This window comes from Salvelinus fontinalis, chromosome 6 (genome assembly GCF_029448725.1).
Source record: "Salvelinus fontinalis isolate EN_2023a chromosome 6, ASM2944872v1, whole genome shotgun sequence".
Taxonomy (NCBI): Eukaryota; Metazoa; Chordata; class Actinopteri; order Salmoniformes; family Salmonidae; genus Salvelinus; species Salvelinus fontinalis.
Window position 1 is genome coordinate 44,742,034 of NC_074670.1, and position 18,439 is coordinate 44,760,472.

General features: G+C 39.9%; 1 protein-coding gene across 1 annotated transcript in view; it reads left to right on the forward strand.

Moving 5' to 3' along the window:
- The window catches only part of LOC129857883 (5-hydroxytryptamine receptor 4-like), a 181,413-nt gene that overhangs the window by 126,374 nt on the left and 36,600 nt on the right, over positions 1-18,439 (forward strand). The window contains exon 7 of the mRNA XM_055926558.1: positions 9,242-9,297. Within this exon, the coding sequence (XP_055782533.1) occupies positions 9,242-9,245 (4 nt within the window). The 3' untranslated portion in view covers positions 9,246-9,297. The remainder of the gene's footprint in view (positions 1-9,241; positions 9,298-18,439) is intronic.

Below are 18,439 nucleotides of genomic sequence, written 5' to 3' on the forward strand. Positions count from 1 at the left end.
AAAGGAGGGTGGACATTCTTAGAGGGAGATGGAAGCTAGGATGGATTATGGTGGGGTGGGGACCTCGCCCGGAGCCTGAGCCACCACCGTGGTTAGATGCCCACCCAGACCCTCCCCTAGACTTTGTGCTGGTGCGTCCGGAGTTCGCACCTTATGGGGGGGGTAATGTCACGTTCCTGACCTATTTATGTTAGTTGTTATGTGTGTTAGTTGGTCAGGACGTGAGGTTGGGTGGGCATTCTATGTTTTCTGTTTCTGTGTTGGTTTTGGGTTGCCTGGTATGGCTCTTAATTAGAGGCAGGTGTTTGGCGTTCCTCTAATTAAGAGTCATATTTAGGTAGGCGTTGTCACAGTGTTCGTTGTGGGTGATTGTCTTCCGTGTTTGTGTATGTCGTTGCACCACACAGGACTGTTTTCGGTTTGTTTTGTTCATCGTTGTTTTTGTGTAGCCTGTTTTCTCTATTCGTGCGTTCTTCTTGTTTCATGTAAGTTCGTCGTCTAGGTCTGTCTACACCGTTTGTTGTTTTGTTAGTTTATTCAAGTTCGTGTTTTTTCGTTAATAAATATGTGTTCAAACTCCACTGCGCCTTGGTTCGATCACTACTCCTCCTTTTCGACCGAAGAAAAGGAGGACCGCCGTTACACATACAGTCAATAATACAGTGAAAAATAAGTCTATATACAATATGAGCAAGTGAGGTGAGATAAGGGAGGTGAAGGCAAACAAAATATATATATATATAAATAAATAAAAATATAAAAAGGCCATGGTGACGAAGTAAATACAATATAGCAAGTAAAAAAAAACACTGGAATGGTTGGTTTGCAGTGGAAGAAGGTGCAAAGTAGAGATAGAAATAATGGGGTGCAAAGGAGCAAAATAAATAAATACAGTAGGTAAAGAGGTAGTTGTTTGGGCTAAATTATAGATGGGCTATGTACAGGTGCAGTAATCTATGAGCTGCTCTGACAGCTGGTGCTTAAAGCTAGTGAGGGAGATAAGTGTTTCCAGTTTCAGAGATTTTTGTAGTTCGTTCCAGTCATTGGCAGCAGAGAACTGGAAGGAGAGGCGGCCAAAGGAAGAATTGGTTTTGGGGGTGACCAGAGAGATATACCTGCTGGAGCGCGTGCTACGGGTGGGCGTTGCTATGGTGACCAGCGAGCTGAGATAAGGGGGGACTTTACCTAGCAGGGTCTTGTAGATGACCTGGAGCCAGTGGGTTTGGCGACGAGTGTGAAGCGAGGGCCAGCCAACGAGAGCGTACAGGTCGCAGTGGTGGGTAGTATATGGGGCTTTGGTGACAAAACGGATGGCACTGTGATAGACTGCATCCAATTTATTGAGTAGGGTTTTGGAGGCTATTTTGTAAATGACATCACCGAAGTCGAGGATTGGTAGGATGGTCAGTTTTACAAGGGTATGTTTGGCAGCATGAGTGAAGGATGCTTTGTTGCGGAATAGGAAGCCGATTCTAGATTTAACTTTGGATTGGAGATGCTTGATGTGAGTCTGGAAGGAGAGTTTACAGTCTAACCAGACACCTAGGTATTTGTAGTTGTCCACATATTCTAAGTCAGAGCCGTCCAGAGTAGTGATGTTGGACAGGCGGGCAGGTGCAGGCAGCGATCGGTTGAAGAGCATGCATTTAGTTTTACTTGTATTTAAGAGCAATTGGAGGCCACGGAAGGAGAGTTGTATGGCATTGAAGCTCGCCTGGAGGGTTGTTAACACAGTGTCAAAAGAAGGGCCAGAAGTATACAGAATAGTGTCGTCTGCGTAGAGGTGGATCAGAGACTCACCAGCAGCAAGAGCGACATCATTGATGTATACAGAGAAGAGAGTCGGTCCAAGAATTGAACCCTGTGGCACCCCCATAGAGACTGCCAGAGGTCCGGACAACAGACCCTCCGATTTGACACACTGAACTCGATCAGAGAAGTAGTTGGTGAACCAGGCGAGGCAATCATTAGAGAAACCAAGGCTGTCGAGTCTGCCGATGAGGATGTGGTGATTGACAGAGTCAAAAGCCTTGGCCAGGTCAATGAATATGGCTGCACAGTACTGTTTCCTATCGATAGCGGTTAAGATATCGTTTATGACCTTGAGCGTGGCTGAGGTGCACCCATGACCAGCTCTGAAACCAGATTGCATAGAAGGTATGGTGGGATTCGAGATGGTCGGTAATCTGTTTGTTGACTTGGCTTTCGAAGACCTTAGAAAGGCAGGGTAGGATAGATATAGGTCTGTAGCAGTTTGGGTCTAGAGTGTCTCCCCCTTTGAAGAGGGGGATAACCGCAGCTGCTTTCCAATCTTTGGGAATCTCAGACGACACGAAAGAGAGGTTGAAAAGGCTGGTAATAGGGGTGGCAACAATTTCAGCAGATAGTTTTAGAAAGAAAGGGTCCAGATTATCTAGCCCGGCCGATTTGTAAGGGTCCAGATTTTGCAGCTCTTTCAGAACATCAGCTGACTGTATTTGGGAGAAAGAGAAATGGGGAAGGCTTTTTGTGCATTTTACATTTACTGTACTTTTCAGGGCCGCCGGGAAAACGTGTGGCGAGGCGGCATTTGCCACAGCACTTTTCAATCAGCTGTGGCAGCGCCAAACCACTTTTGATTTAGTTTAGGGATGGATCGAAATGTACAGAATGGTTACCTGGAGGAAAATGGGGGAGGGTGATGCTTTATCAATTTCAGTCAAAGGGAGGGTTTAGTATTTTATCTAGTCCAGGGGAGGGTCATGTCATTTGTAATTGATTAAATGTTAATATGTCTCAACGAGGGCTTTGGGTTGGAGCCTATTTCTTCCTATTTAAGAAATAAGAGGTTTAGGCCTGTTTGACAGACAAAATTAGGCTATAGGCTGCTATATCCATAGATTTGTCCGGTCAATTCCTCTACCCACCATGCACTCTTTAAATAGCCTACCTCTGTGAAGGGCTTATTAAAGACAATTGCAAAAACCACAGGTCTTGTTAGCTTAAGATTTTGAAGAAGATAAAACGTGTCCGATTATATCAAGGGATCTATAACAGTGCTTTGGTCCGTGATGCTTTGCTAGAAACGAGCTGTAAAATCCCCTGGAAAGACATGACTCAGATGCATATGGGAATATCATTGTTTCGCTTCTTTGACATTCTATAGCCTAGCAGACAAAAAAATGAAGTAATCTAATTCTATCACTATCAATTGACCCCTTACACTCGTGGGAAATGACTTATATGATAGGGCTACATTGAAATGTTTCTTACAGAAGAAATCTGAAATACGTGTCCAGGTAACCAAGCTTTTCACTTTCTGTACAATAAAATATGTTTAAACCCAGACGGGGTTTAAGCTATGGTAAAATATGGAATTGGTCATACCATGGATCATTTAGCTATTTGATTTGGAATTTTAGGACCCCTTTAGCTATAAAAACAACAAAAAATATTTACAAATTATTTGATCTAATATTGAATTTGTCCTTTACTACTGTAGCCCACAGAAACACATTTTAAATGGAAAAAAAAGACAGTTCAAAAATGTATGATAAGGAATAAGGTTTTGAAGTGTCTGTCCTATATCTAGGAGATATAAGAAAACTCATAGAATATTTTAGATTTTTTGGACTATTTAACCCGTATTTTTGTAGGCACAAAACTACTGTGCCTTTATACTTCCATTCATTAGTATGGGTTACCTTCAGACGGGTCCCGTGACAAAACGCCATTGTGTTCGTGAGAGTCTCCCCTTTCCACAGTGGGGTCATAATAGTTTGTAGCCCAAACGGTTTGGACGCTACAGACAGACGTTGGCACATCAACGTTACCAATTTCAGACGAGTCCTGTGACACTTGTGGGGGTCCTAGAGCAAAACAGACAACACCATCGTGTTTGTGAGAGTCTCCCATTTCCATAGAGTGGTTATATTAATTTCGGACGCTACAGACATTTGTGAGAAGACCAATTTTTGGGATGTCTCACTGTCTGACAAACACTTTTGTAGCTAGGCCACCTTCCACCTCAGATGCAGAAGACCGACATACAGTGCCTTCAGAAACTATTCATACCCCCTGACTTATTCCATATTTTGTGGTTACTTATATATTTTTCTAACCCATCTACACACAATACCCCATAATGTCGAAGTGAAAACATGTTTTTAGACATTTTTGCAAATGTATTGAAAATTGTATGCAAAAATATCAATTTACATAAGTATTCACACCCCTGAGTCAATACATGTTAGAATAACCTTTTGCAGTGATTACAGCTGTGTGTCTTTCTGGGTAAGTCTCAAAGAGCTTTCCACACCTGAATTGAACAATAATTTATTATTTTTAGAATTCTTCATTGCTAGACAACCATTTTCAAGTCTTTCCATATATTTTCAAGCAGATTTAAATCAAAACTGTAACTCGAACACTCAGGAACATTCCCTGTCTTCGTGGTTAGCAACTCCAGTGTAGATTCGGCCTTGTATTTTAAGTGATTGTCCTGCTGAAAGTTGCATTCATCTCCCAGTGTCTGGTGGAAAGCAGATTGAACCAGGTTTTCCTATAGGATTTTGATTTTGACTGTGCTTAGCTCCATTCCGTTTCTTTTTTATCCTGATAAACTCCCCAGTTCTTGACAATTACAGGCATACCCAAAACAAGATCCATACACCGCTATGCTTGAAAATATGGAGAGTGGTACTCAGTAATGTGTTCTGTTGGATTTGCCCCAAAGATAACACTTTGTATTCAGGACAAACTTTCGTGCCATGTTGCAAACAGGATTTATGTTTTGGATTATATTTATTCTGTACAGGCTTCCTTCTTTTTACTCTTAGGTCATTATTGTGGAGTAACTACAATGTTGTTAATCCATCCTCAGTTTTCTCCTATCACAGCCATTAAACTCTGTAACTATTTTAAAGTCAACATTGGCCTCATGGTGAAATCCCTGAGCGGTTTCCCTCCTCTCCAGCAACTGAGTTAAAGGACACCTGTATCTTTGATGTAACTGGGTATAACTGGGTATTTTCCATCCAAGTGTAATTAATAACTTCAACATGCTCAAAGGGATATTCAATATCTGCTTTTTTAGATGCCCTTCTTTGCGAGGCGTTGGAAAATCTCCCTGGTCTTTGTGTTTGAAATTCACTGCTTGACTGATTGACCTTACAGATAATTGTATGAGTGTGGTACAGAGATAAGGTAGTCATAAAAAAAATTGTGTTAAACTACTATTGCACACAGAGTTAGTCCATGCAACTAATTATGTGACTTGTTAGGAACGTTTTTTACTCCTGAACTTATTTAGGCTTGCCATAACACAGCGGTTGGATACTTATCGACTCAAGACATTTCAGCTTTTCATTTTTAATTCATTTGTAAAATATTCTAAAATCATATTTCCACTTTGACATGATTGGGTATTGTGTGTAAGCCAGTAACACACAATTTCAATTTCATCCATTTCAATTCAGGCTGTAACATAACCAAATGTTGAAAAAGTCAAGGGGTATGAATACTTTCTGAAGGCACTGTAGGCGGATGCGGTGGGTCGGTTTTATCTCTAGCTTAAACGGACAGATTTTGATGTGGATTTTTGTATTATGTTAATAGACTCTTAAATTAAAGCATACATTTTTCTGTGTCGGTAGACCTTCTCTGTCTGGGGTGGAAAGGTAGGCCTAACTTTTGAATGTACCATGCTTAGATTCCTAATGACGTTTCAGATTTAATTATTTGCAAACAGGGACAGTTTCATTGCAAACAAGATAGGTTTTGGAGGAAATATGATAAGATGAACATATAGTTCTATCTCTCTGTCCATTTTTAGGCTGTAATTTGTGTGTAAAATCAAACTTGGGCTAATTAGGCTACCTAGACTTTATAAATCTAAAATGATTAACTGGAATTAATTAATAAGCACATTAGCTGACATAGACTGTGAGTTAGTTTATTATTAGGCCTACAGTTGCACAAGATGCAAACCTGCATAGAGCAAGCTCAGCCCTGTGAGTTTTATTGTCCAATCATGTTGCTTTCTCTGTGTCTGTATATATGAACCCCCCCCCCCTTTTTTTTAACACCATGTGACCTGATTGGGAACACTCTGGTCCCATCATAGCCCATATTGAACCTTTTTAGAACAGAATCAGATTAATGATGTCTGGTTAGGTTACCAGATCAGGAAAAACTACGGGCCCAGATCCTTTTTGGGGCCACTCCACTCTGGGACTTGTGGTTCCACTTCTGGTACCTTTCACTGCATTTTCGATAACGGAATCTGAAAATACTCAGGATAAATTCAGCAATGTGATAACATTATTCCTGGAAAATGTGGGCTAGGTGTATCAGACAAAACATTTAGACGGTTTTGAGTGAGAGGACTAACTTGCGTTTTCAAGTGGCCACACACCTCTCCAAAGTGTGCACAGTTCCTAAGTAATTTCAATGCACTTTTTTTGACTCAAAGAAGATTCTTCAACTATAAGGTGTTTCTTTTTTAGCTCTCCTATCTGTGCCCTTGAGGAACTAGAGCAAGCACACTTGTTGTTGTTTTGTTTGAAACACAACCCTGCCACAATTACTATTATCACAATCCAAAAACAATCCATTAGAAATCTCAATCTGGGTCAGGTGGGCATCATTTGAAAGCGTGTTCTATTGCCAACATGACTAGCTAAGCAATAAAATACGATATTACAGTTAGGCTTTCACAATGCAATTCGGGGAAACAGATAGTAATTTTGGTGAGCATAGAAAGGAGTCATGAGCACATTTAAGTGTCACCTCGTAACTGTACATCAAACATAGTGATCATAAACGTTGACACTGTATATGACATGAGTTTTATGATATGGAGATGTGACATGCACATTTGGAAGCACGGGTGTTTGGCTTGCTTGAATGACTTAAAAGTGGTATTTATTATAATCCTCAACATCTCATCTTTCAAAATAGAAAGAGTCTTCTTCATTTACGGTATTTCCTTCACTCGGACAGCGAAAATGTTCTACAGTCGCCCAATTAGAGGGAGGGATGGGGGGAAATTCTTGTCGTGTGAGGAACTCAAGTTCTTAATGGCTGTAAGTCTAAACCCCATACAGTGTTGTGAAGTGCAGAGCCAGAGGTCTGACTTCATTTATAGCATGTTACTATACAGCCACTGTGTTCCAATTTAGCCGATTTGTTTTGCACCCAAATCTGCCATTTTCAACCTTTTTACGTGTACAGTGTAAAGGGCTACCTCAAGTGTGTAAGATTGTGTGTTTTTGTATGAAGTTATTTCAGAAAACTTGGTTATGGGTACATGTGTGTTAATGTACCATTCAAGTAGGTATTGAATTTCTAAGTTAAGTGTTTAATGTTTTATAATGCAAATATATGTTTTACCAACTTGGGGGGCGCAGTAAAGAGTGCTATTGTTGAAAGTGATGACAGGCTGTCCGTACTAACTGACCTTAATTGAAAGCGTATACGTTTTTAGTTCAACAACATTCTCCTTCGCCACTGGAGTCTGTTCTGTAAACAGAACCTGTTGAAAGTATCTCCAGATTGAAAAGTATAAATTACCATGAAATAATCTACACAATGTCCCTGCAAAAAATCTTTGTCTTCTGCTTGGGAACTCTGGGCGAACATAAATTCTGGAACTGTTTCCAAATGGTGGAGCTGTCAGCAGGTTACTCTAGTTGATAGACAGAGGAGTGAATTATGCTAGGATGTCTGTTGGTCGGGGCAGCTGTGGCGAGTCGTGAAGTGAGGCAGCTATAGACCTGGGAGAATGAGTTAAGTGGAGTTAAGTGGAAGGAACCCAGTGATTATCAAACACAGCAGAATTAAAACACAGGCCCTATTTACCATCTCATCCTGTCTTCAGTCTGTGGGGCCCTGCACCCAGACAGACTCTATCAATGCATCCTTCACTCTAATCTTTGACTAAAGTGAAGGATTCATTGTTAATAGATATATATATAGATGATAATAAATACATAAATATTCTTATTATTATTTATAACATCTATAGCGATTTTCATAGAATCTGAAAGCGCTTCAAGAGTAAAAAAACAAACAAGCAATATATCATGACAGGTCAACCAATAGAGGCCAAGTCTTTGAAGCTACATCCTCCGAAGGTGGAGAGGGTCAATTCATGGCTTAAGCAAAGGGAGCTAGACAGAGGATGGTAGATGACGATGATGGCGATGGAGTCTGCTGATGATCTCGTATAGTCGTATTGCCACTGGACTTCTCCTCTTCCACGCTGTGTAGCACCTACTTGGTTGATGCCTCAGCAGATACGGGCGTCAGAAAGCTCACCACACAGAGTTCAGAATAGTAGCCAGTCGTCCTCTTTATGAGCCCTCTGCTTCAGCACTGCTGTATTCCTCCATCTCCCATTTCTCTTACGCTTCATGCGGCGACTCAAATGATGTTCTCAAAAGATCAGGAATTGGCAGCCGGATGAAACAAAGATGGTATTGTTTCCATATGTGTTTTTCAAACAAAGGCTAGCTAGCCAAGCCAAAAAGTGTTAACCTGCCAGTCAATCTGCAAATCAGTGGCTCCAAAATGCCAGATATGTGCAATAAAAACTAAATGTTATCAAAAACACAAGAGCTGGAAAACAAAATATGTACACATTTACAGGAGCTCTGTGCTTAGGCTTCCACTAGGGCGCCATGTCAACGATATACATTTTATCCGTCTTGGCAGCCAGGTTTGGACACATTGCACCTGATTCCTGATAACTCCCCAAACACCTTTACCCAGATGTTAATAAAAATAAAACAGATGGGTAATAGTGTTAAATTCTTGCTTGGAATTGATTAAGTGCTGTCAAGGGGGCAAGATCCAGGCTCTAGTTGTATACTACGCAGGGTGCCAGGTAGAGATACTGAAGGAACACTGAAAGTTGTTGCACAATTTACACAAATTGATTGAATTTGCTGCTGGTTGCACCACCACAGTTTTTGTAATAGCACTAATTACCACACCTAATGGGAATAAAGGTCATATTGTTGGTCAAGTTTGGTATTTTGTTCTAGATGATTACCTCTGGTACTGTATGCAGTAAAATGGAATAGAACAGCATGAGTGAGCACCGCACAGTCCGCAATTATGTACTCAACTGAACATCAGCGGTAGAAAAATAAACGTGTCTAAAAAGATTACATGACTAAGTGATGAATTCCAAATGGGAACAAACTAATGAAATGAAAAATAAACACATTAACTCATAATTACCTTCTGTCTTTTGCAGGTAATTGGGTCGGTCGTTCCACCAATTCGATGCCTTTTGAGAAGTGTAACTTGGAAGTACGTAACTTTTGATTTCACCCAATTTTTACATTCTGTCATAAAGAGCACATGTTTTACTTCATAAAAAAACTAATTTTGCCATCTCAAGAGGTTAAATAAAAAATGGTACTATAGTAAATGCCTATTATTAAGTGCCAAATAAAGTAACATGGTTGAGCGTAACATGGTTGACCGAAACAGGGTTGACGATTTCATCTTAAATCAACCATAAATCCCCTCGTGACAGGGGAATGGAAGCTTGTTGTGTGCAATAGCGACTGGCAATTGAATGCAACTTCCCCCAAAAATATCACATTTCTAAAACATTTCTAGCCTGTCAATCTAGCCTGTCAATCTATATTGATCTGTTATGCTCAACCCACTAAGTTTTCCACCACAAAACACCAGGCCAAAAATGGCCAAAAAGACTAGAACCAGCTCACCTAATTTTACACTATAATTAGACTTTTTTTTAATAGTTTCACCATTTTAAAACGAGAGTTCAGTTGATGTATAGTAACAGAGTTCAGCTTAAAATGAGGGACAGACATAATTGAACACTAATCAAATTAAATAAATAATCTTCAGAAATCAATTTGGTCAAGCACCACAATAACTAGGGCTTTATAATGATGTTGAAACTCTGAAACACTTTGATTAAGTGGGTTGAAATCTCCCTTGAAGTAGGGTTGCAAAATTCCAGAAACTCTGATTCCGGGAACCCTCCAACTGGGATTTCGGGCAAAACCAGGGAATTTATTGAAAGCCTTATTTATCATTATTGCATGGAAACTATTTTAAAATTCTACTTAATTTAGAATATTTGTACACATAGAAAAAGTGTGATTTATCAAACAATCTTACGAGTGTCATATGCACACCGGTAGGAGATAACCATTGATAAAAATATAAATTGTTTTCAGCCATAGTTCTCATGCACGACCTTGGCTACTAGCAGTGGTTGAAAAAGTACCCAATTTTCATACTTCAGTAAAAGAAGTAAAGATACCATAATAAAAAATTCACACAGTAAAATACTACTTCAGTAAAAGTCAAAAAGTATTTGGTTTTAAATATACTTAAGTATCAAAAGTAAATGTAATTGCTCAAATATACTTAAGTATCAAAAGTAAAAGTAGAAATCACGTCAAATTCCTTATATTAAGCAAAACAGATGGGACGATTTACTTGTTTTTTAAATTTACGGATCGCTAGCAGCACACTCCAACACTCAGACATAATTTACAAGCTAAGCATTTGCGTTAATTAAGTCTGCCAGATCAGAGACATTAGGGATGACCAGGGATGTTCTCTTGATAAGTGCGTTAATTGGACAATTTTCCTGTCCTGCTAAGCATGCAAAATGTAATGAGTACTTCTGGGTGTCAGGGAAAATGTATAGGGTAAAAAGTACATGATTTTCATTAAGAATGTAATGGAGTAAAAGTTGTCAAATATAATTAGTAAAGTAAAGAACAGATACCCCAAAAAGCTACTTAAGTAGTACTTTCAAGTATTTCTACTTAATCTTAAGGATCTCTACAGACCGGTGTCCCACCCATGGAACGGTTGAGCTAACGTAGGCTAATGCGATTAGCATGAGCTTGTAAGTAACAAGAACATTTCCCAGGACATAGACATATCTGATATTGGCAGAAAGCTTAAATTCTTGTTAATCTAACTGCACTGTCCAATTTTCAGTAGCTATTACAGTGAAATAATACCATGCTATTGTTTGAGGAGAGTGCACAGTTTTGAACTTGAAAAGTTATTAATTAACTAATTAGGCACATTTGGGCAGTCTTGACACAACATTTTGAACAGAAATGCAATGGTTCATTGGATCATTCTAAAACTTTGCACATACACTGCTGCCAGCTAGTGGCCAAAATCTAAATTACATCTAGGCTGGAATAATACATTATGGCCTTTCTCTTGTATTTCAAAGATGATGGTGCAATTTATTTTTTAAATGGTTGTTTTTATCTTTGTATTATATTTTACCAGATCTAGTGTGTTATATAAAGGAAGTGTTTCCTTTCAAATGGTATCAAGAATATGCATATCCTTGCTTCAGGGCCTGAGCTAGAGGCAGTTAGATTTGGGTATGTCATTTTAGGCATGTAAAAAAAAAGAAAAGGTAGATTCTTAATTAAGTACTTTACACCACTGGCTATTAGCATTTCGAAGCGCCCCTATTTAACCATATATGCTCAAAATCATATCTTTAAAGCCTGTGGGGAATATACAATGCCATAACATGAAATTCTACGTAAAATGTTTATGTAACGGAGGAGAAGAGGAGGAGCAGGGATTCGACCAAAACGCAGCGTTGTGAAATGACATCATATTTATTTAAACAAGACAAAAAACGAACTATACTTGATACTAAACAAAATAACAAAAACAAATGTAGACTGACCTGAACATAAGAACTTACATGTAACGAAGAACGCACGAACAGGAAAAACAGACTACACAAAAGAACGAACGTACAACCAAACCGAGACAGTCCCGTGTGGCGCGACAAACACAGACACAGGAGACAACCACCCACAACAATCAATGTGAAAACACCTACCTTAATATGGCTCTCAATCAGAGGAAATGAAAACCACCTGCCTCTAATTGAGAACCATATCAGGTCACCCTTTACCAACATAGAAACACACAACATAGACTGCCCACCCAAACTCACGCCCTGACCTGTCAAACACATACAAACTAACAGAAAACCGGTCAGGAACGTGACAGTTTACTGGACTGAAATAGAGGTGCTAGTGTCAGAAATTGAGTACAACCAAAAGGTTTTATTTGGCTCAGTCATTTGTGGTTTGACCAGTAAAAAATAAAAAACATAGCTACAAAGACAGGACCATTAGGACATTTCAAGTTGCTTTAGCAATGGCAAATATACTTCAAATGAGTAGGCAACACGCACCAATATGCCATCCATCCTCAACAGGTCCATCATGTAGGCGTACACGCAAACATTGCTGTTCTGCAAAAATGAACGAGTCGTGCTTTCCACCTGGCCACCACATTCAGCAGTGTTTTTTGCCCATCACAAAACTATCACGTGCACATTAAGAGTTTTCTGTTTACATAGTTGAACTCGTTTTGGGATGGTGCTTTTATTGCGATGTGGGCGCTGTCTGTCGCTCCGTTCGTATTTGGGAACCCATTGAAGACTAAATAAATCCTTCTTGACTTCAACCTGTTGTGCGATGGTGTATGGAAATGGTATGTTACAGTTCGTTTTGCTGATGATTGCATCCAAAACATTGGGCCATTGAGGGATGTGAGATGCTGATCAGCAAGCTCCCACTGAAAAGTGCCCAAAACCCCAGGGTGGATAGCACTTTGATGTGTATCGGAATTGCATGCGTTTACCTTTCTAAAGTAGGTCTTAAATTCTCGTAAAGATCCTATAAGATTGGTTTGCAAAAAAGAAGTCCCACCTGTGTCTAAAATGTGCTCTCTGCTAAATGCAGCATGTGCCAAATCTTCCAACAGAGCAAGATAAGCCATCTCTCATTCCATTTCCCATTATCTCAGTCTTTTATAGTATTTCTAAAATGGTTTTACTTTCACACGTGCCTCTAATTTCACCGATTACTGTACTTTATATGGATTATTATCGTAACAAATGCATTGATGTGCTCAAATTATATATAGCCTATCAAGATATGTGTAACGGCAGTCTTGCTCTTCCTCCTCCTCGGACGAGGAGAGGAGAGAAGGATCGGAGGACCAATGTGCAGCGTGGTAATTTTCCATGAATTTAATAAACACAAAGACAAGATACTGACAAACTAATACAAAACAACCGTGAAGCTACAAACGAAAGTGCAATACACAAGCTACTTACGTTAGACATAGACACTAACTAACTAACTAACTAACTAACTAACTAACTAACTAACTAACTAACTAACTAACTAACTAACTAACTAACTAACTGTCACAGTCCTGTGTGTCACAAACACTGACACAGGAAACAACCACCCACAATCCCCAACACAAAACAAGCCACCTATATATGATTCTCAATCAGGGACAACGATTGACAGCTGTCTCTGATTGAGAACCATATTAGGCTGAACACAGAAACAGACGAACTAGACACACAACATAGAATTCCCACCCAGCTCACGTCCTGACCAACACTAAACAAGCAAAACACATAAGAACTCTGGTCAGGACGTTACAATATGCATGAATTCACAATGGAAATACAATTAAATCAAAAAATGATTTAATTATTACTCACAATTTCATACATTTTCAACATATATTTTCCCCATTCTAAGCTTGACAAGCAGTTCCCATATTCCACCACTTGGCACTGTGCGTACGATTGTGTGGTTAGATTTACGCACACTCTCAAGCAACTGTTCATATTGATAAATCTCACACTTTGCAGGGAAATGATCCCACATATGGTTTACATACAGATTTGTGCCTGCGCATGATTGATAAATGAGGCCCCTGGAATTTTGTAACTGTACCTAGAAGTGGGCACAGGGTCGGGACATGTCAAAATGCAGAATGTTGGCTCTTTATTTAGCAAGCACTTTATTCATATAAAAAAATCAGTTTCATTGAATTCTACAGTACATTTGTCTATTTAAAGGGCACTTCATTTAATATATCAGGCTTTTAAAATTCAATATTGGTGCACAATTTCTACTTAAAATATCAAAGGGATGCAAACACACTCTTTTTTGCAGAATGACCCAATTATGCAGAGTAAATTGGAGTAATTATGAGTAAATGAGAGAAAAGGTTAAGTATCTGACAGCAATAAATGCCAATGGTCTAATTTTTCACGACCTGTTCAAGAGTCATCAGTTTCTTCTGGGATGCATGGGGTTAAACACTGGTTGGTGTGATGCTCACTGGAGCTGACATGTACCCAGATGCAGGGGTCAGATTCTTATCTACCACAGAATGAACGGGGCACATCTCTCCTCCCAGTCGTCCTTCTCTCTCAGCATGCTCCAACCTCACCTGACTCCTAACCACACGATCACACAGCTTCCTTTAATTCTTCCCTTCTTTCTATTCAAGCAGTCACGCCTGATGCAGTTCCAGTCAATTGTATGTAAACAAATCGGGAAATGCAGGGATGTGAAGCCTTTGACCTTCAGAGTAGTGGAGACAGGCGTACGCCTTTTTGACTCCTGAGTAAAAGCAGATGAAATTGCACCCGCCCACCCGGTTATTCAGCTGACCCATTGTGTTAACCCTAGGTACAGGAACATTACAAGCATATTAGATTTCTGGCAATAAAATCATACATCATACATGTTACAAAATGCGTTGTATTGTAAGAAATCAATTGTTCAGTATAAATGCTGAGATCTGCAATCTGATAATGTGCAATGTGCATAATAGCCTGTTTAAATGGGAAAATACAGAACCCTAAAGCCATTGATAGTATCAGACTGTTTTATGTGATATATTGTTATTTTATTACTGCCCAAGCACAACTAATAACGTTCATAATATTTTCTCCAGAGTCTACTGAGCTTTTAACTTACCACGTCCTCACCTCGTAGGCCTAGTAGTCATGTTGTTCTCCGAGGAGCCATATTTCTAAGTTATGTCAAGTGAGTGTGGAGACAGAGGCCAGGCCAGACAGTCATCCTGTCTGAGGCGCTCGCAGCCGATATTTGTGTTGGTTCACGCTCCCTGGCTCCCCTCAGGGTGCCATAAATTACATCTATTATGATTTACATTTTAAGTTAAGCTTTGACTTAATAGGGAAACTCAATCATTTTATGACGTTGTGCTACTTACAATTTCCACCATTACTATAATATAAAAATCCACTTCAAAAGGGAGTTGTCGGAGGGATTTTGTGATTGTGTAAACATATTGGACATTCATCACAGGGACAGCTCTTGAGAGAGGAAAATGTTACTTTTTTCACACTTTAAAAGATGAAAATGTTACTTTTTTCACTCTTTAAAAGACTCCATGTTTCAAAGATGGTACTGACATACTGTCAGTTGCCCTTGCCTCTCAGTATTGACCCCTATACATACTTCAAAGCTCTAAGGATGTAGGTACATCATTTTTGTTAAAGGATATTAAAATCTGCCCACGTTTAGGCCATTATAAATATATAAAACCGAAAGGGTTGCTGTTTTTCAGACCTGGAACAAAGGTTTTGTTGCATTATTCAGTCTACGCTCCCACAAGGTGTCTTACCTCGAACAAGGCCTCGTCTTTGACCTGCTCCTTTATTTATATCTGTGAGGTAGACGAGCGGTTATTGCGTGATTGTGGTAGAAACTAATCCTTGGCCAAAGTGAGAGTAGGGAGCACACGTGAAGAGGAGATAAACCACACCGCACCATGGTGCCACATCTTGAACCAACAGCAGTTTTATGCATCAGCTCCAGGGCTAATAGGGAAGATATATGGGGCAATTGAGAGAGCAGAGCCAGCAAAGCCCAGTCCGGGCCTACATCTAGCTTCTCTACAGTCTACACTGCTACAGCAATGAAAGCTCATCCCTGAACTTAGCGTTATTCTGGCAGGGGGAGTGTGTAGTGATGCTAAGAAAACATGTACAGTCTCACAGACGTGGGCGCTGCTAGTGAGCACCGGGTGGCATTGCAGATCAGTTTCACTGTGGTGGGGTTCTCAACCCACTCTGTTTAGAATGATCAAATGCCCTTGCACTCCGCTCATATTGAATACCAAGCAGTCTATCAAATAACATAGACATATTTTAAACAGATATTTGATCTACTGTTTTCCCCAATGTACTGTATACTGTAAGCTATGGTATATTGGATATAATATATCTCTGTGTTAGAAGTTAGAAGTCTCTACCAGATGCCGTGGCGCCCCCCCCCCCCCCCCCCCCCCCCCCCCCCCCCCGGGTTATTTGACCTCAATTTCACAAATTGCTTAACGGCTCAATCAGGTAGCACATACGACACTGAGCAGCATATTGTATGCAATTTGTAATACACTTCCTATACTCACTCAGTCTGCATCTGGATGATTGGTTCTGGTGGAAAGGCTTTGAAACAATGCCACATATATGTGTATGTGTCAGGTCTGGACCAGACAGTGTCTGGACAGCGTGGAGAGTCTGTCTGTTTTGTTTTGTCTGCAGAAAACAAACAGAAAGAAACCGGAAGTGGCCGTGGCAACGGTAAATACCTTGACAGGAGTATGACATTGACAACTGGCACCAGAATCGCATAGAAAGACATTACATTATGATCACAAACTACACTACACGTTTTCTGATTTAGTGAACGTATTTATGGGCTATGTTTAAAGCATCTGGATTTCTGAGTGCCATTTCTGCATCAAGAGTTATAATAAACCTCATTTCTCCTTACCATAACATCAATCAATACTGAACGTTTGTAAGTTTATCCGAGGACCTTCCTCAATTACCATATCATGATTGAGAAACATCAATCAATGTATGTAAGGTTATCTGAGGACTCGGCCATGTTCCTGACTGGGAAAGGCTCATATCGAAAGAGGTGATGCTTGTAATATTCTTTTGTCCGTAGGCTCTATTCTAACAAACCTAACTCAATTGTAAATCTAAGGCCTGGTGGTAGCGCTATAGGTCCGGGTGTGTGTCAAAAATATGTTTGCTATTTAAACAGCCGGAATTAAGAGCACAATAGCTGGCGGTGGCAGGAAAGGGCTGGATTTTGATTAATAAACAAGTTGCGTGACAAGGTCTTGACCACTCACTGGCTAATCAAGGCCTTCCATGGCTTAATACTGCATGTGTTCGTCCCAAGTTCTGTAGGTTAATGACGGCCTTTGCATTGTCACCAACTCCAATTTGGCTGGGGCCACGGAATATTCTCATCTTAGTCCTTTGTACTACTGTAGATTGGTACCACAGTTGATTAAATAGCATAGGCTACAGTGACGTGTGATGGCAAGAGTAAAAATAAACATCCAGTGTTTGTTCAATTTGTTTGGATTGTTGACAGTCAACATTCTTGTACTTGGTTTTAACGAGTAGCAGGTTAGCGTTTTTCATCATGGATATTGTTCTGGAGGCAGCTCCACAGAGTGGTCATTAATTGGCGCACAGCCATAAAGTCATCAAATCTGATTTTAAACCTAACCCTAACCTTAACCCTAAACTTTACCACACAGCTAACCCTAATGCCTAACCTTAAATTAAGACCAAAAATGCCAACAAGTATAGACCTTTACGCATTGCACTTATCCTGAAATAAAAAATACTAGGCTCCCGTAAATTATATTATATGTGTGAGGCACGTTCTCAATAAGCAAGACTTAGCCGAGGCATACCGTTGATATTGCGTTATAGGACTATATATTTTTAATATGTTTAGATGAGCTCGTCTTTGGTAACCGACCAAGAGGCCGTCTTTGAAAATGGGGATGGATACAATCCGAATGCAATATGCACCTCAGGACCTATGTGAATTGTAAATAATGCAAAAGCATGAAGGCAAAAGCCTCACGAGTAGAGCATTTAGAAACCTTTATGGATAGGCCACTTGGCTAATGGATGGTCAGGATAAGAAAGACACCAGATGCATTGCTGTTGAACCAGCTTTTGTTAGAGTATGGTAAGGGTAGCCTACTACGGACTTGATTTTTTAAATCAAATGAAACAATGTTGCTACATACAAGGTTTACAGGCACAAAAAGCACATCTCTTGTTTCATGTGCGTATGGGCACTGCACGTTAAGACTGGATAGGCTGCGTTTCCATTGTCAAAATCCATGCCATAACCACTGCTAAATGCCCGCACAGACTGTACGATTGTAGCCGTCTTATGCCACGATTTTGTCGTCCCAAACAAAATGTCCAGGTCGTGAAACGATTGTCGGACATCTTCACTCGTTCAGCGTGACAGGGTCTCGGTCTGACTATTTAACCACTATGTGCGGTCGTAGGCTCCGACAATCTTCTGTCAGTTTCCACATTTTTTAGCCTTTATCGTGTAGTGTGTGTGGCTGGTGTTAGTTTCAAGTTTTAATGTCACATGCACAAGTACGGTGAAATGTCTTTCTTGCAAACTCAAAACCCAACAATGCAATAATCAATAACAATGTATTACTAGCAAAAACACATGAGAAATAAGAATAGGAAATATGAAATACACTAAGTAAGTAAGCATACTTT